The sequence below is a fragment of the Nyctereutes procyonoides genome, unplaced genomic scaffold (genome assembly GCF_905146905.1).
Source record: "Nyctereutes procyonoides isolate TBG_1078 unplaced genomic scaffold, NYPRO_anot_genome, whole genome shotgun sequence".
In the NCBI taxonomy this organism is placed as follows: domain Eukaryota; kingdom Metazoa; phylum Chordata; class Mammalia; order Carnivora; family Canidae; genus Nyctereutes; species Nyctereutes procyonoides.
This window is the reverse complement of record NW_026575159.1, coordinates 25,987,698-26,012,505: the sequence shown is the minus strand read 5'-3', so window position 1 is coordinate 26,012,505 and position 24,808 is coordinate 25,987,698. Positions and strand designations below refer to the sequence as shown.

At 47.5% G+C, this 24,808-nt stretch overlaps 1 protein-coding gene across 4 annotated transcripts in view; it reads left to right on the top strand.

The window, feature by feature from the left end:
- Positions 1 to 24,808, top strand: part of ZFAT (zinc finger and AT-hook domain containing) — a 273,128-nt gene that overhangs the window by 170,225 nt on the left and 78,095 nt on the right. For all 4 annotated transcript variants that reach the window (XM_055314428.1, XM_055314427.1, XM_055314426.1 and 1 more), the window contains 4 exons: positions 385 to 617; positions 14,024 to 14,111; positions 16,121 to 16,270; positions 18,483 to 18,656. In XM_055314428.1, the coding sequence (XP_055170403.1) occupies positions 385 to 617; positions 14,024 to 14,111; positions 16,121 to 16,270; positions 18,483 to 18,656 (645 nt within the window). The remainder of the gene's footprint in view (positions 1 to 384; positions 618 to 14,023; positions 14,112 to 16,120; positions 16,271 to 18,482; positions 18,657 to 24,808) is intronic.

The following is a 24,808-nucleotide window of genomic DNA, read 5'->3' as shown; positions in this document are numbered from 1 at the left end:
GGGCAAGCATGTGCGGCCTCTGCATCTCCTGGGTTGCTGGCAGCACTGGGAGCAGGACGCCCTGCGCTGGCCCCGGGGGCTCAGCAGAGCTTAGAGACTCTGACTTATGCATGTGCACAGTCATATTTGGCACTGTCATTGGTCCTCAGGAAATATTTGTTCCCTGCTCTCCCAGCTCTGACACCATGCAGACATAGCAGCGCCCTTCAGGTCTCCTCCCTCCCACCTTTGAAAGGTAATTTCCAGACAGAAATGAGGAAAGGGTGAAGGGTGACCTGGACAGGCCAGAGACAGTGCTACACATTATAGGGGGAAAAAATAACAAGAAAATCAAATTCGGTGTAAAAGAAACTTCCTTGTTCTCACGTGACGGTGTTGTTTTAGGCAAACTTTTTTGGTACCAGGTGCACTTTGACATGCACGTGCGCACGCACACGCGGGAGCACCTGCACCACTGTTCTCAGTGCCAGTACTCCTCCATCACCAAGAACTGCCTCAAGCGCCACGTTATTCAGAAGCACAGCAACATCTTGCTGAAGTGTCCCACCGACGGCTGCGACTACAACACTCCAGATAAATACAAGCTGCAGGCACATCTGAAAGCTCACACGGAGCTGGTAAGTAGCAAGCCCGAGCGGCTGCTCACCGCTTCTCACCTTTGCGCCCTTCGCTGCGTCCTGCTTCCTGGGAGCCTGTTTGTGCGAGCAGACATCCATCCCGGGGCGCACTCCTCCCTTCCCCAAAGCCTTTGCCCTGGGGTTCCTTTCGCAGGGAGAGACCCAAGTGTCGCAGAATGACTCGGTTGAAACAAATACACCTTCTGTGCAAGTTTTTCCAGCGTCAGAGAGAAACTTGGAGGATCTGCAGAGTAGAAAGCAAGCAAGGATTTCTTAGAGGGCATTACAACGAGGTATTAGTAAGAGAGGTACTTGTGATAAGAGCTGCCACTCACGGTGTGGGGGTTAGATTCCATAGTGCCTGTCAAAGCAGTAGACACTGTTTGGTCAGCCAGGAAAGGGCAGCAAATGATCATGACCGCTCTCGTCCTGTTGTGTGGTGGTTGTCGACTCTCTGCGATAGATGGTGAAGCACATTTACTTAAAAAAAAAAAAAAGTGATAATTTAATCCAAGATGCTGTTAATATTCATAATGGTAAAACTTGTTTAATTCTTTGGTGGAAGATGATGTAACACAATGAATGACTATTTCTTTTTGCAAATTCTCACGTCACTCAAGGGGCCGCCACCTGAGCGTGATTTGAGCCTTCTTCAGGTTGTAAGGAGGCCCAGCTGGCCCCAGGTGTGGTTCTGCTTTAATGGCATTCCTTTTTATACCACAGAGAGCACAGCAAGAGGCTTCTTCGGCAACTTGATGTGCTTCCACTGTGTTCTGGCACGGAAATCACTCACGCTGGGGTCGTTTGTCACTACGGGTGAAGTCAGGGTGTTGTAGATGCAGGGGGTAGGTCAGGGCACATGCTTTGGGGTTGGATGCTTGGGGGTCCGACACCGTCTCCAGCACTCGCACAGGCTGTGGATGTTGGGGCAAGTCACTCGTCCTTTCTGAGACTTGGTAGCCTCTTGTATGAAATATCTATTAAAAAGCATATATCTGTCTTCTACGCACACGTGTGTATACACACAGATATGCATCGACACACGCGAGTGTATTCTATACACATGTACAGACGAGTGTGTACACTAATTTTACATGCCTGCAGACACAATGCACATGTGTGCACACGTGTATATGTAGACAGATCCCCTCGGGTTATTGGGAGGATAAGATGGAATGTTCTATGGCAAGGACTGGAACTGGGCTCAGTGTTGTGTTGTTGAGCGTGTGCCGGCTGCTGCATGTCACCTGGTACCTCTTCGCACACGTTTCTCTCCTTCTGAGTAGAGCACAAAGGTGTGCTCTTCCTGTTTCCCTACAGAATTGCTGTCAGCTTGGTCGTGCTCCCAGTACTGTCTCAGGGCAGGGGAAACTGGGTAGCAGAAGTCATTACGATGAGGTCAAGAGGGAGTGAGGCTGACGTGGGGACAGGGTGCTGGGGGCAGCCTTGCGGTGTAGCAGGTAAGACCAGGAACCAGACTGTGGGTTTTCCCCCTGGCTCTCCTGGTGTGCCGTGCACCTGACTTCAGGAGGAGCCATGTACTTGCCCCGTGCCTCAGTGTACCCGTTCTCTGGAGAGTGAGGTGAGAAAATGTGCATAAATGTCCCAGAACAGTGCTTCACGTGGAGTAGGTGTTGAATGCCACCTGACTGTTGTAATTAGTTATTCTATGTTTGGGGACTTGATGCTCTGCATTGAGAGACTTTGAAACAGAGGCTGACAGCTGACACAGAAGAGGAAGTTGTAAAATAGCATTTCAGTGTTGGGACTGCCTGTTTTGCCCATACTCGGTTTCCTTGCCCGTTGCGTGTGTCAGAGGAACTCAGGTCCAGCTCAGGCATCTACTCGCCTCTGGACACCAGCGCTTGGCCGCCTAGCCGCGTCCCTGGTCCTTGTGGTCAGTAGGGCCCATCAGAGACGTGTCATAAGATCTTAAGCCCAATTTCATATGCTTTCAGTTATCTTGATAAACTGGCATTTAAAGAAGCTTCTCTTTTCAACTTTCTACGGTTGTGAACCTTCCTTCAGGGAGGCTTATATCTCCAGTGTTGACACTTGAGAAGGTGTGTTGGGGAAAAGGGGTGACGATATCTGTTTTCATCCTGTGGTCCAGGCCCCCGTGTCCTATTCTTATACCACCTCCACGAGGGGGAGTGTTTCCTCCACAGGGCGGATCAGGAGCCTTCAGTGCAGAGTCATTGGGTAGCTGGCCCCCGGTTGGCCCGTTGATCAGGGCAGACAGTCCTGAACGTCTGCCACACCTTCTGGCGGGTGTCCTGGACACTTGCACACCTTTGGGAGGAATGTGGTGCAGGTAGGCTTTGTGCCACAAGAGCAGGGGCTGTGTGGATACTTGATGTGCTCTGGCTTGTGCTGCACTAATGACACGTCCCTGGAAGTTCCCACAAGAGCAGAGTGGGAATAAGGGAGCATGACTCTGTTCACCTTATAAACACAGGGTGCTATACTGATTGTCATCAACACTCAACGTTTTCTTAGAAGTTGTTAAAGTTTGATTTCAGTCTTTTCCCTCCCTGATATTTGCAGAGAGACACTTTTAAAGGTGAAAATGTGCTGTTGTGGCCCTGAAGCTCGCTGACACAGGCTAGAGGGGCCCTTCTCTGCGTGCCAGGCATTGGGATTTCAGACATGAGTAAGACCCCCTGTCTGCTTTCAAGGTGCCCTGTTTCGTGGGGGGATAGACAAGAGGATAGTAATAGCAATAGGGCAATGAGGGAGGGTAAGTGAGGCCAACACAAAGTGCCCTTGCCCTCCCACAACCGCCTGGAGAGGTCCTGGTCGGGGTAAGGAGGGCTGCCTGGAGGAGGGGTTCTGCGCTCGATGAGTAGGATTTGGCCAAGGGAGAGGCAAGGAGGGGCGCTCCCGGCAGATGAGGCAGGCACACCGAGGGGAAGCTTTTGTATTTACCCCAGAATACTGAAAGCATTTTCCATGAAACACGCAGACTGTACTGCCAGTGTAGCAAGATGGCATCGTTTATGAAAACAGGTTCCAGTATTTCAAGTTTAGACAACATTTATATTTTGAGCCTGTAAATTATTTCTGGAATAAAGTCACAGTTACCGGGGAAATGTTGACCTGGTGAGGAGATCTTCTGTGAGCTAGCATTTCTTATTTTTTTTTAAGATTTTGTTTATTTATTCATGAGAGAGAGAGAGAGAGAGAGAGACAGGAAGAGGGAGAAGCAGGCTCCCTGCAGGGAGCCCGACGTAGGACTCGATTCCAGGACTCCAGGATCATGCTCTGGGCTGAAGGCAGGCGCTAACCTGCTGAGCCACCCGGGAATCCCCATGTTTCTTATTTTCCCTCCCCGAGCCCCTGGCACCCACTAATCTGTTTTCTAGTTCAATGGATTGGCCTGGCTGGGGATTTTGTGGAAAGGGAATCATGTGATTTATGTGTAACGGCAGAGTGAGTATATACCCTGCTTCCTCAGGGTCGCGGTGAGGGTCCCGTGAGATAGCACGAATGAGCTTCATGAAGTAAAGGTGCTGAGCTGAGGACTCTGGTGAGGGAAGGGTTTCCCTTGCTTGGGAGAGCGGGTGCTGTTGTGACCTCGCAACAGGGTCAGCCTGGGGCTTGATTCCCTTAGCTGTGACCCAGAGAGATGGGCCGGGTGTGTTAAAAGTCTGGTTGGACTCTGAGTCAACACTTGCCTGATTTCAACTCAGATTCTCATGCAGGGCAAAAACTAAGGAAATTTTAAGTTGAACCCCTGCCCTGCCCCACATGGGCCTCCATCCAGGTCCGTTTTGGCTGCTCTAGGACCCTGGGATAATTTGGCCAAGTTCCTATTTCTGTGACTCCTAACCATTTCTTCCCTAATGATGCACCCAGTGATCGGAAGGCGTGAGTACATTTACTATGGTCTCCCTCGCCACATCCTCACAGGAGGAACCAGGTGGTGGGACTTACAGTCAAAGCTGTATTAGCATCAAGGAAATGTGGAGAACCAGCCAAGGGTGGTAGTTAAGGATGTTGCTGGAGCAAGCCCACTTTTTAAAGCACTGTGCAGAGTTTGTGCAGGGGAGGCTGGAGGGAACATGTGTGGTGCCAGGGGCTTTGGGATCTAGGGTCCTGTAGCTTAGATCCCATATTCACCTCCGTGATCTTGGTCATTTGCTGAGCCTCTGTATTCTCATTTGTAACCTGAGAATTTGGTACCATCTCTAACCTCTCAAGGTCGTGGTGTATAGACTAGAAAATGTGTGGCACACCTGGATCAGTTTTTGCAGTCCCTGGGTCATGGTCCGTGAAACGGTTTAGTGGGTCACAACCAGTAAGTATATCTTAAAAACGAAATGCCATAGAATAAAATAGAAATAACTAGCATTAGGCACCCCTACCCGAGGTTAAGTATTGTTTTCTGAGACCTTTGTTTCTATTCTTCAAGATTTATTTATTTAAATTTTTTTTTTTTAAGATTTATTTATTTTAGAGCAAGAGCGGGGGGCGGGGCAGCGTGGCGGTGGCAAAGGGAGGCAAAATCTCTAACCTCTCAAGGTCGTGGTGTATAGACTAGAAAATGTGTGGCACACCTGGATCAGTTTTTGCAGTCCCTGGGTCATGGTCCGTGAAACGGTTTAGTGGGTCACAACCAGTAAGTATATCTTAAAAACGAAATGCCATAGAATAAAATAGAAATAACTAGCATTAGGCACCCCTACCCGAGGTTAAGTATTGTTTTCTGAGACCTTTGTTTCTATTCTTCAAGATTTATTTATTTAAATTTTTTTTTTTTTAAGATTTATTTATTTTAGAGCAAGAGCGGGGGGCGGGGCAGCGTGGCGGTGGCAAAGGGAGAGAGAATCTCAAGTAAACTCCACGATTCGCTCAGAGCCCAATGTGGGGCTCAATCTCACGGCCCTGAGATCACCGACTGAGCCACCGAGGTGCCCCATTTCCATGTTTCAGTAGGTTTCTTTATCAGTGTGTGTCCTTGGGTGTCCCAGATGGTAGTGTCAGATGGGTGACCTCCTATGTGTCCCACTAAATAAGTTTATAAGTTAACGACCCAGTTGATGTAATTCATGACGTCCTGAATCACAATCACATGGGGTGAGAGGTTGCTGGGCTCATGCCTCCACTGTAATTTGAGGGGGACCAGGGAATCTGCCCCTAGAGTCCCTCCCCATAGACATGTTTGAAATGACAGGAAATGGAGCATATGGTAGATGTTCATGGTATGTCAGTCTTTCCCTTTGTCTTCAGCTTGCGTTTCTTCTAAGACAACCTCGCAGGTAACCAGCCCATCTACGGGCCCTTGGAGCAGTACCAGCCCACACTGGGGAATGGGCACATTGTGGTATCACGTGCTGACTCTACCACTCACAGGGTGTGGCTTCACTTCCTAACCTCTCTTTTTTATTTAAGATTTTATTTATTGACTCATGAGAGACACAGAGAGAGGCAGAGACACAGGCAGAAGGAGAAGCAGGCTCCCCGCAGGGAGCCCAATGCGGGATTCGATACCGGGATTCCGGGATCATGACCTGAGCCAAAGGGAGACGCTCAACCACTGAGCCATCCAGGTGCCCTACTTCCTAACCTCTCTGATACCTGGTCTGTAAAGTGTCTCCCGGGTCGCTGTGGGAATTGAGTGAGATGATGTTTGTGAGGGGCCCAACACAGGTCCGGGTGCACAGGGGAGCGGATGGTCTGAGCTAGCTCGTCCTAATTAGCAGTAGCGGGGGTGGGGGGTTGGTAGGAATGGGGGCGTGGAGGAGGCATCCAGCCTTCCGCCGTGGCCTCTCAATACATATTTCTAATTAGTGCTTGGTCCCTGTCTTTGAAAAATGTTTGCTTTGCTCTGGTTTTGGCCATAAGGGCACACACCTTTAAAACATTGTAGCATGTGCTTGCTGGATATAAACTAACGTATTGCCCACAAAGCACAGAGAAAGTAGAAGGGACTACCTCCAATATCTTTCTGGAAAGAAATGGGTTTGTCTGGTTTTTGTTGTTGTTGTTGTTGTTGTTGTTGTTTTTAAGTGGAGAAAAAAGTGGTTGAATTAAAGTGATTGGATGCAGGGTTTTTCTTTTCTAAGAGCTATGAGAGAGGATGGTCTTTTCCTCCGTGGTCACAGACCCTTTTGTGTCTGTGTCGCCCTGTTCTGGGTGTGTGTTCTCGGTGCTGGAGACCTCGGGCTCCCAGAGCTTCCTGTGTATACAGTGCAGCTTCCCCTGAGCCAAGCGGAGGTCTAGGATCAAAGGGGCACGGCTGGCAGAACAATGTTTTCAGTGGACAGGAGGATCCTTGAGACAAAATCCCAAATGCAACCCATTTGGGGCTGTTCCTTCTTTTCTTGCTGGGGAGGGTGGGGCTTGTTTCTACCTTGTTCAAATCAGTCACAACTTTATTTATTTTTAAAGATTTTATTTATTTATTCATGAGAGACGCAGAGAGAGGCAGAGACACAGGCAGAGGGAGAAGCAGGCTCCCTGCAGGGAGCCCGATGGGGGACTCGATCCTTGGACCCCGGGATCATGAAGTGAGCGGAAGGCAGACACTCAACCCGTGAGCCACCCAGGTGTCCCTCAGTCACAACTTTAGTGTCACCTTTTCTGCCTTTGTCACACTTTGTGCCTCTGTTTGTTGGCGGCCCTTGCTAGCTCCCTGGGAGGGCAGGGTCGCTGTCTCATACCTCTTTCCTCAGTGCCTGGCACGTCACAGGGGCCCTTGGAAGGTCTGAGGAATGAATGGTTACAGCAGACACCATAACTAGGCTTTTATTCCTGACACATTGTTCAGCGTGGAATCTCCCATCTAATTTCCTAAACTTGAGGTCACAGATTTTGTAGGAGTAGTACTTATGTGATAGTTAATACACTTGGTGGCAGGGGGCAGCTTTGATATCGTCCACCTGCTGCTGGTTTTAGACTTGAGAGCTGCCCCGTTGCTTTGGGGGCCAAGGCACCTGCTCTAGAGCAGTAGACCAAGGCAGAGTCCATCCAGGATTAAGAGTGGGGGCTTGAGCCTGAGTCCTGGGGCGATGCCTGCATCCCACACTGAGGCCACACACTCCTGCCGAGGCCTTTCTTCTTTCAAAGGGTCCTTTGTAGCTTTGAAGACCATTTCCACCGGAGCAAACAAACTCCGAGGGCTGGGCTCCTTGATTGTCATTACCGTGCAGGCCTCTTGCTCTCCGCCTCTGCCAGGAACTCTTTTAACAACCGCTCTTTTTAAGTTTGCTGTGTCACTTTGGGTTTTCATCTCCGGTACGGAACTGGGGCTTGAGAAAAAAAAAAAAAAAAAAAAAGAATCCTAAGAGCCCCCCCCCCCTCCTACCGCCTCTGTCCCACCGCCTGTGTCCTTCTGACAATCTTCAAAGGCATCAAGAAATGAGGGGCCCTGATAAGCTGTAAGATAAATTGCTTTCAGAGTATCAGAGATTAAAAGAAAAAAATAATCAAATAGCAAGGACTCTAGCGGGATGACTGTAAACTCCTTCAAAGCCCTGCTGAACGCCTCCATCATCTCTGCTGACGAGGGCACTGGGGGCAGCTGGGGGTGGTCACAGGCCTCCTCCAGGATGCCCAGCCAGGTCCAGGGCATCTTTCAGAAATGGTCTGTTAGTACCTGTTCCTGCATGCAGACTCAGGGAGTGATGGGGTGACCTGGAAGGGTCAAGGGCAGAGGAGGACAGTGATGGGCGCCCAGAGCCCACCGTAGCCTGGGTGGAAATCTGGGCAGCATTGCCTGGGCGCAAAGCTCAGGACAGTTTCACAGTAGCTCCCTGGACCCCTTGGACACCTGAGCTTGGCAGTCATCTCTTGGAACCCAGATGTTTTGTGGGGCATGCAGCCAGACTGTTGGTGGTTCCAAGGGACTTTTGTTAGGTTTTGGTTTTGTTTTTAAATACTGAGTACCCTTCTCCTAAGTATGCTCCAGGGAATAGCCTCTCTGGAGATGTTCTGCAACAGCAGCATCTAATCCATAAAGCAATTTGAAGGGTACTTACTCAGAACCCCGTCTTGGAGATTCCTAGGGTGCGTTAACCCACAAGGTCTGTTATCTGAGGCCAAGTTGCATTAGTAACAACGCCACAGCCACAGCAGCAACATCTTTCAGATTTATTGAGTGCCCACCAGAGGCCCGGCTCCATTCTAAGTACTTTGTGTGTGTTGTCTCTTAATAAACTTTATTTTTTAGAACAGGTTTAGGTTCATTGCAAATTGAGCAGGAAGTATAGAGATTTTGCCGTCCCCAAACACATGCAACCTGCCCCACTGTTGACATCTTGCACCACAGTGGTACCTTTGTGACAGTCACCGAACTGACACTGACAAGTAACGCCCAGAGCCTAGAGGTCGCTCTCGGTGTTATACCTTCTGTGGGTACACAGAACCTATTCTTTTCAAGTTGTTGAGGCCTGTTTTATGGCCCAGACTGTTCTGCGTGACCTTGAGGATGTCTATTCTTCCATTGTTGGATGTAGTAGTCTGTAGATGTCAATTACACCCAGTTGACTGATGGTGTTGTTGAATTCAACTGTGTCCTCGCCCATTTTCTGCCCGTTGGATCTGTCCATTTCTGGTAGAGGGGTCTTGAAGCCTCCAGCTAAAGTAGGGGCCTCATCTATTTTTCCTTGCCATTCTAGTTTTTGCCTCATACTTTTCAACTCTGTTGTTAGATGCGTATATGTTAAAGATTATTATGTCTTCTTGGAGAGTTAACCCCTTCAATATTATGTAATGCCCCTTTTTGTCACCGATAACTGTCCTTGAAGTCTGTTCTGCTTGAAATTAATAAAGCTACCTCCCCTTTCTTTTGATTAGTGTTAGCCTGGTATCATGTCCTTTTAATCTGCATATGTCTTTAAAGTGGGTTTCTTACAGCCCACATATAGTTGCATCTTGCTCTTTGATCCAATCTGGCAATCCCTGTCTTTTAATATTTAGGTCATTGATAGTCAAAATGATTAGTGAATAGTTGAATTAATATTTATCATATTTGTTGTGTTTTCTAATTGTTGCCCATGTTCTCTGTCCTTGTCTTCCAATCTTTTTCTTTCCCATCATTTGTAGTTTTATTTTTTTTTTTAAGATTTTATTTATTTACCTGAAAGAGTGAATGAGAGAGCAAGGTCAGGCAGGGGCAGAGGGAGAAGGAGAAGCAGACTCCCCCTGAGCAGAGAGCCTGATTCAGGGCTCGATGCCACGACCCTGAGATCATGACCTGAGCCATAGGCAGACGACCAACCGATTGAGCCACCCAAGCACCCCTTGTTTAGAGTTTTAATTGAGCATTTTATATGATTTCATTTTCTCTCTTCTCTTAGCATATCACTTACACTTTTTTTTTTTAAACTTTTTCTAGGGGTTACCCTAGAACTTGCAGTATATGTTTACATATAATCAAAGATGACTTTCAAATGGCACTGTTCCACTTTATGGATAGTGTGAGTACCTTGTAATAACAAAATAATCATAATTTCTTCTTCCTACCCCTTGTATCATTGCTGATATTTATATCACTTATATACAAGTGTATGTATATAGTAAGCATACATTTTTGAATACATTGTTGTGTTACTATTTTGAAGAAACTTTCTGTTAGATCAATTAAGATTAAGATAAATAAAAGTTTTTATTTTACCTTTACTTCTCCATTCTCCAGTACTCTAACTTTATTTATGTGGATCAAGTTTCTGACTTTATCTTATTTTAATATTTCTTGTAAGACAGATCTTACTGGTAACAGATTCCTTCAATTTTTGTTTGCTTCAGAAAGTTTGTTTCTCCATTTTTGAAGGATACTTTTACAGGGTACAGAATTCTGGGTTGGTGATTTTTTTTCTTTTCTTTTAGCCCTGTGAATACTTTATTCCATTCTCTTCTTGTTTACACGGTTTCTGAGAAATTAGGTTCTTATCTTTACTCTTCTATATTTTATTTTGTTTATATCTCTGGCTTCTTTCAGTATTTTTTCTTTAACTTTGGTTTTTTTGTAGTTTGAACATGATAGGTGTAGTTTATTTGGGATTACTCCTATTTGGTATTCCTTGAGCTCTCTGGATCTGTCTTGGTGTTCGACATCCTGTTAGGGAAATTGTCAGATATTATTGTTTCAAATATTTCTTCAGTTCTTTTATCTCTTTTCATCTTCTCATGTACCCATTATGTGTACATTACACCATTTGTTGTCCCACAGTCCTTGGATATTCTGTTCTGTCTTCATCAGTCTTCTTTCCTGCCTGCTTTTTAGTTTTAGAGGTTTCTTTGGAAATATCCCTAAGCTCAGGACTTTCCTCAGCTGTGTTTGGTCTCCTACTACACCCATCAGATGCATTTTTCTGTTGCAGTGATTTGACCTCTAGCATTTCTTTGTTGGTTCTTTCTGAGAATTTTCATCTCTCTGCTTACATTGCCCATCTCCTCTTGCATGCTGTCTACTTCATCCAGTAGAGCCCTGAGCATGCATGTCAGAGTAGTTTTAAATGCTCAGTCTGATAATTCCAGCATCCTTGCCATATCCGAGTCTGGTTCTGATGCTTGCTCTGTCACTTTAGACTGTGTTTTTTTTTTTTTTTTTTTTTTTTTTTTTTTTTGCCTCTTGGTGTGTCTTGTTTTTTTCTTCCTTCATAGCTGGACAGGAATGGGTCCAAGGTACTACTGTAAATAGGCCTTTATTAATGTTTTGGTAGGGTGTGGGGGGGGTCATTCTAGAATCCTGTGACTAGGTGTCAGTCTGTTAGTGAGCCTCTCTGCTCCTGGACTGAACTTCACCAGTGTTTTTCCCCCCAACGCTCTTAGGTGGGAAACGATGATTGAAGTGGGCTGGGTTTGGGTATGTCCTTTCTCTGATATGGAAGGCTGTAGGGGGCAGGTCGGGGTATTGCCCTTCCCCTGGGTGGCTTAGTCTCTGGTAATACCCCAACAGGTTTGGCTCTGGGTAACTGGTTTCCCCTGGAGGCAGGCCTTGGGAAGAAGAATCGAATGATGTGGGGTATTTTGAAATGGTTCCTTTTCCCCTCTTCCTGTGAAGCCTGGGTTTTTCTCTGATACTCACTGTAGTACGAAGTCAAGTGCCTGAGGAGAAAACTCAGAAAAGTGGATGCCCCTGGACATTTTAACTCTACTTGTCTATTGTGAGTTTCCAGCAGTACATTAATTCCAGTCCTAGTTTCCCTGCCCTGGGCCTGGTTCTTAGGGGGGGGGGGGTTCTGCTTGTGGGTTTCTGCTCCAATAAGTTTGTGATTCTCTGCCTTCTTTCCAGTTTGCGGGGCAGTGGTTTGCCTATGACCTCCTGTCTCTTACAGATTAAGAAGAGTTGTTGTGTTTTCAGTTTGTACAGCATTTCATTTGTTGTTAGGATGAAGTGGAGACTTCTGAGATTCTTACATGCTGGACTAGAAATTGGAAGTCCCCCTTATGTGTTTTTAATTTCTTTTTTTCCCTCCTAACAAGGAGGCTACTTTTATTGCCATTTTACAAAGAAACCAGGGCATTGACAGGTGAAGTCACTTGCCCAAAGTTCCCCCAGCTAATAAGTGGTGAAACCAGGGTTTGAACCTAGGGACTGGGAGCCCTGAGTCTGTACTCCTAGTCACTGTCTTAGGGGAGCAGAAACTCGGGAGTACAGAGGTCTAGTTTGGATGGCCACCTCTGCCCCTGGGGGGGTCGTGTGACCTTGGGCAGCTTCTCAAATGCCTCATGGGGTGTGGTATGTAGAGTGCAGCACTCTGCATGAATAAGTTCTTCAGAAATGGTCACTATTGTTGCTATTATTATATATTGGTATAAGGAGACTGCATTTTGGGGCGGCTTATTCGTTTACTATGGCATGAGGAGCATTTGGTGCAGTGCTGAGCTCCTAATAGGTAGGTGGACAGTAAATGGTGGGAATTTGTTCTATAAATTGAAGCAGTCATGGACTATTAACATCCTCCAGAACACACACAGCACAGCCCAATACCTTTCCTTGCAGTCACAGCTCCTGCATTTCTTATGGGCTTGTAAAGTTTGTTAATAATACCAATTGCACTTTGAAGCTCATTGTGGGTGTTTCTCTGCTTGGTAAGTTTGTACCGACACTGCCTCACTTGGTTGTCTTTCCTATTGGGGACACTGAGTGTGGGAGCAAACTCACACACAAAGCTGTGTGCCGTCTGGTAGTCTCTCCCAGGTGTGGATCACCTGTAGCACAGATAGAGTCCAGCTACAGCCCTTTCCCTTGGTCAGCTCACCCGTGTTAGTGCCTAGAGCCCCTGGACCGCCAAGTGGCATAAACAACGATGTTTATGGTCTCACAGTTCTGGAGGCCAGGATTCCAAGATCAAGGTGTCAGCAGGGTTATTTCCTCCTGAGGGCCATGAGAGAGAGTCTCTTCTTTGCTTCTCTCCTAGCTTCTGGTGTTTGCCAGCAATCTTTGTTGTTTCTTGGCTTGCAGATTCATCACCTGGATTTCTGCCTCCTTATTCACATGGCATCCCCCCCCCGTATGCGTGTCTGTGTCCAAATTTCCTTTTTTTTTTTAAAAATAAGGACACCAGTCATGTAGGAGTTAAGTCTCCCCTAAGGACTTCATCTTCACTAATTGCATCTGCAATGACCCTGTTTCTAGCTCAGGTCTCATCCTGAAGTACTACTGGGGGTTAGAGCTTCAATATATGAATTTTGCAGGGGACACAGTTTAACCCATAACACCCACCCTTTGGGGAAAATTGGCATATGAAATAGCCCTACAATGAGCTGAAGGAACAGGCAAATGGGTAGAAGCTAGCTTGATGATTCACAAGAGCTGCTCCCGTGGTGGGATGTAGCATGGCAGTTAGCCAGACCTGTGAGGCCAGGCGCAGTGTAGAGCAAACACCTTACCTGCAGCCTCAGTGGGACACAGGCCTTGGGAGTAGTAGGAGCAGCCTGGAGTGGGCGTCTTGGGTCCAAAGGTCGGCTCCTCCTCTCAATGACTTGGCCTCATTTCTTAATCTGTAATGTGAGCATCATAATGCCTGCCAATTGAAAGTGATTGTGAGTCTCAGTAAAGTAACTTCTGTGAAACCCCCCACACACCACGCAGAGAGCATTGGAGGACATAATACACGTCGGGTCGTGGAGCGCCGCTGGTCTGTGTGGTAGACCTCGAGGCGGAGCCCTGCCCTCTGCTGGCCTGCCCACCTCCACCGGACCGTCATGTGTAAGCCCCATCCCTCCCTTCTGAAATGGAGCCAGTACCATTCCCCAACACTCCAGAGCTCCCCAGGTGTGTGGGCCAGGTGCAGGTGGCATGTCACGTGTTTGCAGAGGTGCACTGTGGTCTAGCTGTGGTGGCGGTGGTGGCAATGGTGGCCGTGGTGGGGGAGGTGGTGGTGATGGTGGTGGTTTTTTCATGGAGCCCAGGGTTAAATGAGACACTCCATTGATTGTACTCTCTTTCTGTTAAGGATAAAAGGAGTTATTCTTGTCCAGTGTGTGAAAAGTCTTTTTCAGAAGACCGACTGATAAAGTCGCACATCAAGACCAACCATCCCGGTAAGGTTATGCATTTTGGAGAGGAGATTAATTTTAAACTGCTTATGTTTGTTTTAAAAACTCAGCATTATATATCAACTGCACGAAATGGAAATGAAGGGGGATGAAAGTATGAGTGAATTTAGGGAAACAATTACCTTTATTTAATGGTGGGGAGTTGTTGTAATTATTCACTTCATTTTATCCCTTCATCTGGTCTTCTGATGCATGTTCCCACACTCCCATCTCCCCCTCCCTTTTAATGTCCTAGTACCTTCGGATGGGTCACTTACAAGCAGGTCTGACCTAGACTCAGCTGCCTGGGTGCCTGTGAAAAGTTTGTTGCCCGTCATGGTGGTCTGTGAGGAGCCGTGCTGAGTTGGAGTGACCGTCACCTCGGGTCTCCCCACGCTGGTCTCTTCACACTCAGAGGTGTGAAGCACGAGCCATTCATACCTGTCACACCTGTTTTCTCCACCTGGGACCCATTTCCTCCCCTCTGCTCAATTACTTCCTGTTTATTCTCTGTGTTTTTCCTGGGAGTCCCATCCTTGGGGAGGATTTGGGGACTCCCGGCTGGGAGCAGGGCTCCCCCCATACCCCAATCTTGGTGCACTGACCCCTTGTGTTCTGGTCATTGGCACTTCCCTGACCCCTGTGAGGGCCGTGGGGAAGGCTGTTAAGGGTTAAGGCCCATCCGCAGATCCCTGGTGTCATATGGGGCAGGCCCGAGAGCATAGATGCAGGTGCTGTGTATGGTATGAAGGAGGAATAGGTAAGGTGGGTGCGCTTTTCCCTTCATCCATGTGTCTTTTATATCTGCCCCTGTGTTAGGGCATTGACTCACTGGGATCATAAATGATACTAGAGAAAAGTAAAGAAATAACGGAGTTCACCAACACTCATGTTTTATCTGGGAACAGGTAGAGCCTTAAGGCCTTCATCTGTGTGGGAACACGTGGGTTATGGGATTCTCTGATGGCCTCATTCTACCTTTCCTGTTCCAGCCTGTGTCCAGTGTGAGCCGAGGATGCTTGTTCAGATTGGACAGCCTTTGCTCATGAACATTTGTGAGGTGTTGTCTTTGGTCTAAACTTCACATATATACAACACACAGGATAATATGAGGAACCCCCAGGTATCCTCAACAGCTCAGCTTCTGTACTTGTGAGCATTTTGTCAGACTTGTTTTATGGATTGACCTTCAAAAGTTTTTGTTCTGGAATATCTTTTTTTTTTTTTAAGATTTTATTTATTTGCGAGAGAGAGAGAGAGCAAGCAAGCAAGAGGAGAGGCAGAGGCAGAGGGAGAAGCAGACTCTCTGCTGAGCAGGGAGCCTGATACAGGACTCGATCCCAGGACCCCAGGATCATGACCTGAGCCAAAGGGAGACGCTCAACCACTGAGCTACCCAGGTGTCCCATGTTCTAGAATATCTTAAAGTATGTCTCACACGTATGTAACTTCCTCATAAAAGAACGTTGGATGCATCTCCAACTAATCGGTGTCTTTTGTAACATAACCACCAGGTCACATTAAAACAAACAATTAATAGTAATTCGTTATTTCCATTACTATTACCTAGGATTAGTTCATTTAAGATTTCCTCAGTCAATACAAGATTGTTTGAATCAGGACCCAGACATTTTGCCTTTAGTTGTTATGTCAATTGAGTTTCTTAAATTCCGTGGGTCACCCCACTCCACTTTTGTTCTCGTGACAGTGACTTATTGGAAGGGACTGAATTGCTTTTCCTGTAGGTGATTTCATGTCCTGCATTTGTCTGATGGTGCCTCACGGTATTGTTTCTCCATCCCTCACATTTTATGCTTATGGATATTTAGATCTGAGACTTGATTAGATTCCGGTTTAATTTTTAGGCAAAAATCCTACCACATGACTCCAGGGGGCACATCTTGATTGGTCACCTGAGTGCTGCTGGGGTTGGCCAGGGCATCCAGGCAGTCTCCTATGTCTCTCGGGAGCCTATCCTCTTTGGCTTCTGATGGACCCCCCTGCTTTTCTTCCAGAGGTGTCCATGAGCACTATTTCTGAGGTTCTCGGGAGGAGGGTTCAGCTGAAAGGTCTGATTGGGAAGCGAGCCATGAAGTGCCCGTACTGTGATTTCTATTTCATGAAGAATGGCTCAGATCTCCAGCGTCATATCTGGGCTCACGAAGGTGAGTACTCATCTTTCAGGGTGGAGCACCCTTTAGTTTTGTGCTTCCATGCTTCATGTGGGGAGTACTTTAGGAGGAAGCTGTATTGCCTTGTGCCTTATAGTTAGACTTCTCCAGCTTACTGAGAAATGTGTCCACCAGCCAGCTAAGCTCAGTGATTTTAGTCACTGCCTGTTGAGTTGCTAACACAGTGAGCAGAAGTATGCAGTTGTATAGCGTCCGTTGGAAATGTAGTGAAAATATAGTGAAGTGTAGTGAAATAAATTCCCATGTCTGTGCTAGACAGTGAGCTTCAGAGAACAGCACCATCTTCATCACCTTGGTAATTGGTGCCCGCTGCAAGGTGCTGGCACGGTAGGTGCTGAGGAAGTGTTGGTGTTACAGGTGAACAAAGGTGAAGAGGACAGCAGAGAGGCCTCTAGTCCAGCATCGTGGAGGAAGAATCCAGAAGGCAAGAGAGTTGCATGGAGATGAAGTAGCAGAAAGAGGAAGATAGGCTGTGATTTTGGGGTGCTTGCTTGTGAAGGGAAGCTTGGGGAGCACACTCTGGGAATTTGGGCAGTTGGAGGTCAGGAGGCTGCTGGAGATAGCAGGCTACCAACTTTGCTTCCCACTGTAAGGATGTGGCTCTCCTGGGGTTGCAGTGCAGAGCCAGGAGCCTGGGGAGCCAGTCCGGACTCGTGCCGAGGTGAGTTAGGAAGCTGGCATGCCGCAGGCAGGAATACAAGAGGGTTCCTGGAGAGGGTTTCGACAGCGAGGAATAGAAACACCTGTTCTCAGGCCTTGGGGATGCACCATGAGGAAGGGAGAGGTGAGCAGTTCAGTACTTGATGGCATAGGGACCCAGACAGGATGGCAGGAGTGGAGCTCAGAGCCCAGGCGGAAGGTACTGTTTATTTACCACCATGCATGCACCTGCGCTCTGGACTCTGGTCATACCCCATAGCCTTGTTGAAGCCTTGGCTTCCTTAACCAAAGTCTTGGGTCTTGTAGACAAAGTCTGAAAATGCTGAGCACACCGTGTGTCACATCCCCCACCCTGTGCTCAGTGTCAGTCACAGCATCCTTCTCCCTGTGCATGTTGCGCTAGGTGTCATGGCCTTTTGCTTCACATTCCCCCCTGGACGGCGGCCGCAGGGGCCCTGGCTTCTCAGCCTTAGAGCCCCTCAGTGTGTGCTCCAGAGTAGGTCTGCAGTGCGCGTTTGTCTAGTGGAGGGGGAGCAGCCACAGTTCAAGCCATTAGCCCAACAACAGCCAGCGTCCTAAGGCTCTGCTCAGTTTATGAAAATGTGCTCTTGTGTCTGATCCTAGGTATCCAATCCCATTGATTTCTTTTTTTTTAAAGATTTTATTTATTCATTCATTTTTTTAAAAAAATTTTTTATTTATTTATGATAGTCACAGTGAGAGAGAGAGAGAGAGAGGCAGAGACACAGGCAGAGGGAGAAGCAGGCTCCATGCACCGGGAGCCTGACGTGGGATTCGATCCCGGGTCTCCAGGATCGCGCCCTGGGCCAAAGGCAGGCGCCAAACCGCTGTGCCACCCAGGGATCCCTTATTTATTCATTCATGAGAGACATCTAAAGAGAGAGAGACAGAGACACAGGCAGAGGGAGAAGCAGGCCCCATGCAGGGAGCCCGACATGGTACTCGATCCTGGATCTCTAGGATCACGCCTTGGGCAGGCACTAAACCGCTGAGGCACCCAGGGATCCCCCGATCCCATTGATTTCTGCACAGATCCACATTTACTTTAATTCTGGTCAACTTAACTTCGTTCTATTGAATTTAATGAACATGTGCTACAGAAACTGCTTGGAGTCTGTGCCCAAGAGGAATTCCTGGACTATGGGGAGAGGCAGGTGTGGATGACCTGCACTGTGCTATAGCAGTTCTGATAGAGAATTCCAGGAGATGGGGATACATGGGGACACAGAGAGGGAAGCAAGGGGACTGGCTTGGGCCAATCAGAGAAGGCCACATGCTGGAGGCCGTGGCAGGACAGGCACGGCAGTTGGAAGGAATGGCGTGGATGAGAGCATGGCAAAGCATGTGTGCAGTGTGTTCAGGAAGGCATGTGCCCTGTTTTGTTCAACAGGGATATGCACGTATGTTCTTGGGACACATACGCATATGCACACATAGAAGTAGGTGTGTGTGTGTATGTGTGATTTTGTTATACATGGATCTGTTTTTCCTCCTCCTCTGGTAGGTGTGAAACCCTTCAAATGTTCTTTGTGCGAGTATGCAACTCGAAGCAAGAGTAACCTCAAGGCTCATATGAATCGTCATAGCACTGAGAAAACTCACCTGTGTGACATGTGTGGCAAGAAATTCAAATCAAAAGGGACGTTGAAAAGTCATAAGCTCCTTCACACTGCTGACGGTAAGTAAATAACTCCATACCATAGTGCGTTGTTTTTTTTTTAACTCTCTTGAAAGTGAGACGTGAAGCTGACGTTTCAAGTCCAGCAGAAGCAGTGGATGTGTCTGCAGGCCAGAAAGAGCGGGGTCTTCTAGAATTTCGATTCTGATCAAGGGCAAAACTCCCCGTGCTCAGGACTGGAGCCGTGTCTGACCTCCACTGTGCATGGGTGGGTGGATGGGGAGGGGATGCTGCTCCAGGGAGTAAGGCGCCCTCAGGAGGCCTTGACCTGAAAGTTGCAATCCTCTTCAGACCTCCAGCCCCACCTGAGCCTGAGGGGCATTCTGATCACACCTGACCTGAGGCTTCCAAGTGGATGCTTGTCATCCAAGCAACTTCAGGGTTTGATATTCAGGCCAAAATGGGGCTCAGTTTAAAATACCAACAATACTTGGGCAAATTTGACCTTGATGAAGTACACTTACGTTGATCTCTAATTTCATTCACTTGTAAGGAACCATTGATTGAGTTCTTACTATGTCCCAGACATGCCTGGGGTATAGGGTAGGTAAGGAACAGTTGCTGCCACCAAGGAGTCTATATCCCAGTGGGGAGGAAGAGAAGCATGCAGGCCGGGCTAAAGGTGGGTGCTGTGATGGAAGGGGGCTTGGCAGCCCTGGGGAGAAGGAGAGGTGGTGGGCAGTGGTCACAGTGGCCAAGAAAGTCCCTGAGATGAGCAGAATAGAGGGAAGAAAAGCAGAATTGTTTTAAGAAGACAGGCAGCTAAACCATAAGAGGCCTTTAATGTTTTTAATTTTCTTTTAAAAACCCCAATTGTGGGAAGGTCTTGTCAGTATTCTATGTAATGAGATTAATAAACCATATTCATAAATAAAACAACCAGATGGCTGTTTTAGAACAATTATATACAAAAATTGGAATTCACCCTAAAAATCAAGAGTGATTGCAACAATTATTTTTGATTTCCGAACTTATGGGATGACATAGCCTTTAGGTCCTGCCTTTATTTTAAAAATGTTCTAAGGAATCCATCCTGTTGTGTGTGGGTGAGCTTGAAGGGCTTGTGGGGAGGCCACAGGCTTAGCTCGGCTTCATTAGACTTGAAGATCCAGGGCTTGCCTAGGCTGAATGAAGTCCAGGGCCATAACTATGCAGATTTAAGCAGTGTGCCGTAAATAAGAAAATCCATAAGCAAAATAATTAAAAACGCAGTGACAGTAAAGCAGTTTTGCCCTGAGTAATGAAAGCATTAAATCATGTAATTATTCATGAATTCTGTACCTTCGGAAACAATACGCCTTCCTGGTATTTCTTGACGTGGAAGCACACGAGTCACAGAATCCTGAAAAATACAGTGCCACTGTATTTTTACAATACAAACCACTAATGACAAGTGGCTGTCCTCAGCGCTGGAGGCCTAGGGTGTCCCCTGGGCTATGGTGGCTGGGGCGCTGTGGCTCAACGCCTGGCCCAGAGGTCTGGGTTCTGGCCTGAAAGGATTCACGGAGATGGGGTGTGTGTCTAATCAGGGGCCATGGACCGACCGTAGTTGGATGTGGAGGGGAGGGCTGGGGCGGGGGTGGGAGCAGCAGTATCATGGCGGGCATGGCAGTGGGCAGTGACACATGCCGCCTGTCACTTCGCTCCCTGAGCTCTTTTTTTTTTTTTTTTTTTTTTGTTTATGATAGTTAGAGAGAGAGAGAGAGAGAGAGAGAGAGAGAGAGAGAGGCAGAGACACAGGCAGAGGGAGAAGCAGGCTCCATGCACCGGGAGCCCAACATGGGATTCGATCCCGGGTCTCCAGGATCGCGCCCTGGGCCAAAGGCAGGCGCCAAACCGCTGCGCCACCCAGGGATCCCTCCCTGAGCTCTTCAGCAGGAGAGGGAATTCGGATGGGCAAAGATGGTGTGTACTTAAAGCGTTAAGACAATCTTCTGGAAGGGGGAAGGCCTTGTAGGCATTATGAAATATTTTGTGACAAAACAGGAAATTTGGATTATTTTCTCTTCTCTCTCGCTCTCTCTTTTTGTTTTTCTGACATTTTAGGGAGTTTGAGGTATTTGTAAAGTCATGTGTTGTTTTCAGACACTCACCAGTCTGGGAAGAAGGGCATCATGCCTTAGGTGCGGTGAGAACATGACCGGAATGGAGGGGCCTGCTGCCTCGGCGCGCCACCCTTCCACCCCATGTGGGCTTGAGTTTGGCAGGGCAGGATAAAGACACGACACCTTGACACCCCCTGGGTCTCTCTCGACCATGCTGTGATGAGGCCCAGTGTAGCTTCACCCGGTCTAACTCAGGGGTGGCCCCTATTTCCCCACGGTTACAAGGACTCACCATGGTCTCATGTTTTCTCCAAGGCCAGCTTGATACGTGGTGTGCCCGACCACAGCCTGGGTGTCCCAGCTCCAGGGACGGTCTGCTCTGCAACTGGAATCAAACGACAGGTCTACCTTTTTCCTTTCAGTTTTAAAAAAAGCTTTGAAAAAAGTTGAGTTCCATCTCCTACCCACTTTTTTGGTGCACTCACAATTTTATTTGGATGGTTCCTAAAAGCTTTTTGTATCTCAGTGGTTTGTCATACTGTGCACGTATTTCCCTCTAACTCAACATTTGCCTTTACGTTTTGTTAGCCACATGTTTTTATATACAGAAGTTTAAATAAGCTTGCTTGCTTATTTATTTATTTATTATTTAGATTTTATTTGTTTATTCATGAGAGACACAGAGAGAGGCAGAGACACAGGCAGAGGGAGAAGCAGGCTCCATGCAGGGAGCCCGACATGGGACTCGATCCCGGGTCTCCAGGATAATCCTGGGCCGAAGGCAGGCTCTAAACCGCTGGGTTTCCCCAGGGATCCCCACCTTGAATATTTATACTTACAAGTTTTATCCTTTATTTTTTTCTCTGTTGAAAGAAACCTCCCTCATCTTAGGGGAAACTTCTTTTGTAATTTCTTCAAGTTTTATTTTTGTAGTTTATAACATTTAACAATAGTTAATGTAGTTTATAACATTAAACAATATTCTTGAAATTTATTTTGGTGTGTGGTGTGTGGTAGGGATCTTACTATTTTTTTTTTAAACAATTTTCAGTTAACTCAACATATTATAGAGAAATCAGTCCTTTTCATTTTATTTTGGAATGCCGGTCTCTGAAGATGCTGGGCACGTTCTGAGATTTTGGTCTGTTTCAACAATCTCTGTTTCTAGTATGTTGTTTTATTAGGTGCTATTTCTATATCTGATTTTATTACACACACGTATGTTACTCTTTTTTCTTTTCTATGAACGTCTCTTAGTTTTTCTCATTTGGTTATTATTCCTTTGGATAAATTTTGAAACTGCTTGGTCAAGATAAGAAAAATACCTTCCAAAAAAAAAAAAAGAAAAGAAAAACACCTTCCTCTCCACCAAAGGAGGACACTCTCTCCTGCCCCAGGGACGCCCCCGTGAACCATGTGACAACATCACACGTCCTCGAGTTCCTCAGGAAAAAGTGCTGCTACTCAGGGCTTGGTTGCCTCGATGAGGCTGTTAGCCTGGAAGCATAGAATTAGCTCTTTACTTGGAAGCAAACATTGCTTTAAAACCTGCCTGGGATGACTTGGTTTTTACTGTATCTGTTGTATCTGTTGTATCAGTAGTGATTCCACAGCTGGTCCCCTGGAGAAGCTGTGTGGGGTAGGTAGAGCTACGATGGAGGCCTGAGTTTTGAGTCTTGCTTGCCTCTGCCTCGTAGGGTGTGCTTGGTCAGGTCACTTTTCTGAGCCTCAGTTTCCTTCTCAGTAAAACAGGGATCATGATAGCCCTGTGTCTTCTGGGCTGGAGGGTCAAATACCAGAAAGTGCCTCCTGCTCACCTGGGCCCCACCTGCCCTTCTGGCTGTTTCTTCTGGGGCCGCCTTAGCTCTGACCTCCTGCCCTCAAAGCCCACACACTCCTAGGTTGACGTCTCCCCGGCCTGCCCATGCTTGCACACTGTTTCTGTGGAAGGCTTCCCAGCTTCTGTTTCCAGCTCTGACTGCCCGCTCAGCATCTTCACCTGCACGTCTAGAAGGCATCTAAGCCTATGCGACACTTCAGCTCCTCATCTGCCCCTGACTTGCGTCTCCTGCCAGCCAGGGGTCCCCAGACGCGGAACAAACACAGTAAAGGTTTTAGACTTGGAGTGCCATGTTTGGTTCCTGCCGTATATTCTTCTTTTTGATTTGTTTTGTTTTCTTCCCACAAAACTTAAAAGCTCTCAAAGCCATTCTGAACTCCCAGCTGTGCAGAAACAGACTGGATTTGGCCCGGAGACCAGAGTTGGATGACCCCTGACATACCCGTGTCGGTCACTGGCCACTCCTTGTGGTTCACTTGGGTCAGAAACCTCAGGTCATTCCTGACTGTCTCATTCACACCCTGCCAACGGCCCATTAGCAACTTCTGTGTGTGTTTTCCCTCAGTTTCCCTTTCTGGCACCTTCGTGGTGTTGTGTTTGTCCACCTCATGCGTCCTTTCTTGCTGTGGCCACCTGATGCTCTCCCTGTCTTTGGTCTTACCCCCGCAGTCAGCTCCTGGACAGTGGCCAAGCCACAGCCCGGCTGATCCTCGCTCTCAGCCCCCCATCTCCACCCATCTCTTCTGCTCTCCCCTGACCATCCTCTTTCTAGACACTTCCATCCCCTTCCTGTTCTCATACCTGCCAGGTCCCTGCCCTTTTGGGCATTTGCCTTCCTTCTGCTGCCATGCTCTTCCCACCGAGTCCCTTACAGCCCACCAGCCCTCCGCATCATCCAGACCCCGTGAGTCCCTTAGGTGTCTCTTCCTGCCTTCTCTGTCTCGAGCGTCCTGTGTGGTTTGTGTCTGCCATGGGACTTCTCCCCAGTACCTTCAGGCTTTCTTCCATCTTTTTTACTGTTTCTCCTTAGACTTCTGTGTTCTGTGCATTATCATTTCCTTGTTCATGACTTTCCATGTCTTCCACAAGACTGTGAGCTCCCCAGGCAGGGACTTTGGACCTACCACATTTGCTTGGTTTTGTATCCCAGGTACTTAAAACAATGACTGGCTTACAGTAGGTACTCAATAAATGTTCGTTGGTAGAATGAGCAAAAAAAAGAAAACAAAAACAAAAACACAACAAAAATGTGAAGGGCCTTGCAGACAGTAGTTGGGATGTAGAAACACTCGAAAAGTGCCAATTATTTTCCTCACCTCATCCCTCAGTTGTGTTACATCAAATGCTTGTGAGTTGGAGGTTGTAAAATATGATGGAAGCACTTACTAGTAAAGGAATCTTCTTGGGTTTCTCTCAATGAAGTGAAAGGAACTGAGTAGCCTCCCCTTTTACCTGCTTGTGAATCCAACTTTTCACATTTCGGGGCTTCTTTGAAGTGATGAGTCCCTGTTTGCTCATCTTGTTTCCCAGAGGAGCTCATTACTGTGCCTTAGAAGGGAGAGGTCACAGTGGGCAGAGGTTTCAGTTCAAAGGTTTGCCACTCAATATGTCCAGAGAGAGATGTTGATCTGTAAAGGGCCCAATTAAACCCTTGGGGTGTGTGGCGGCGGTATGAAAGAATTTCATGCAAAAATCCTGCTGAAGCGCATTTTCCCCTTTTTGGCTTTAAAGAGGGCCTCCGCGTGTGTGGTCTAGGCTTTCCGGGGATCACGCCACCCCCAGCAGATGGGGCAGGTACAGGGGCGCCGTGCCTTGCTGTGACATATTCCAGCGAGAATCCCCAGTCAGGAACTAAAAAGCTCTCTGAGGAGCGGTGCTAATTCCTTCGGGTCCCCTCCTGCCCCATCCAACCTGCCCTTGTACCCTTGAGTTAAGATGTTTTCTGGTAAAACGTAACACAGAGGGATTCTCCAAGCTTCAAGCACTCTTGTGCATATCATAATTAGACAAGTCGAGCGTCGAGTGTGGAGCTGAGTTCTGAGCGGAGGAAGCATCATCCCCTCCCCACCCCCCCCACCCCCACTCCTTCAGTTTGTGATAAGAGGTTCCACAGTGACATGTGGAAATACTCTCGGAGCTGGACATGTGGAGTTATTTTTCTCCTCTTCCACTCTGCAAGCAGAGTCCTTGTAGGATAGAATAGCCCCACTTAATCCGTAGTCTCTTTACTTCTAGAAACGCACATTCTAGAGCCAGGAAGTTAATAA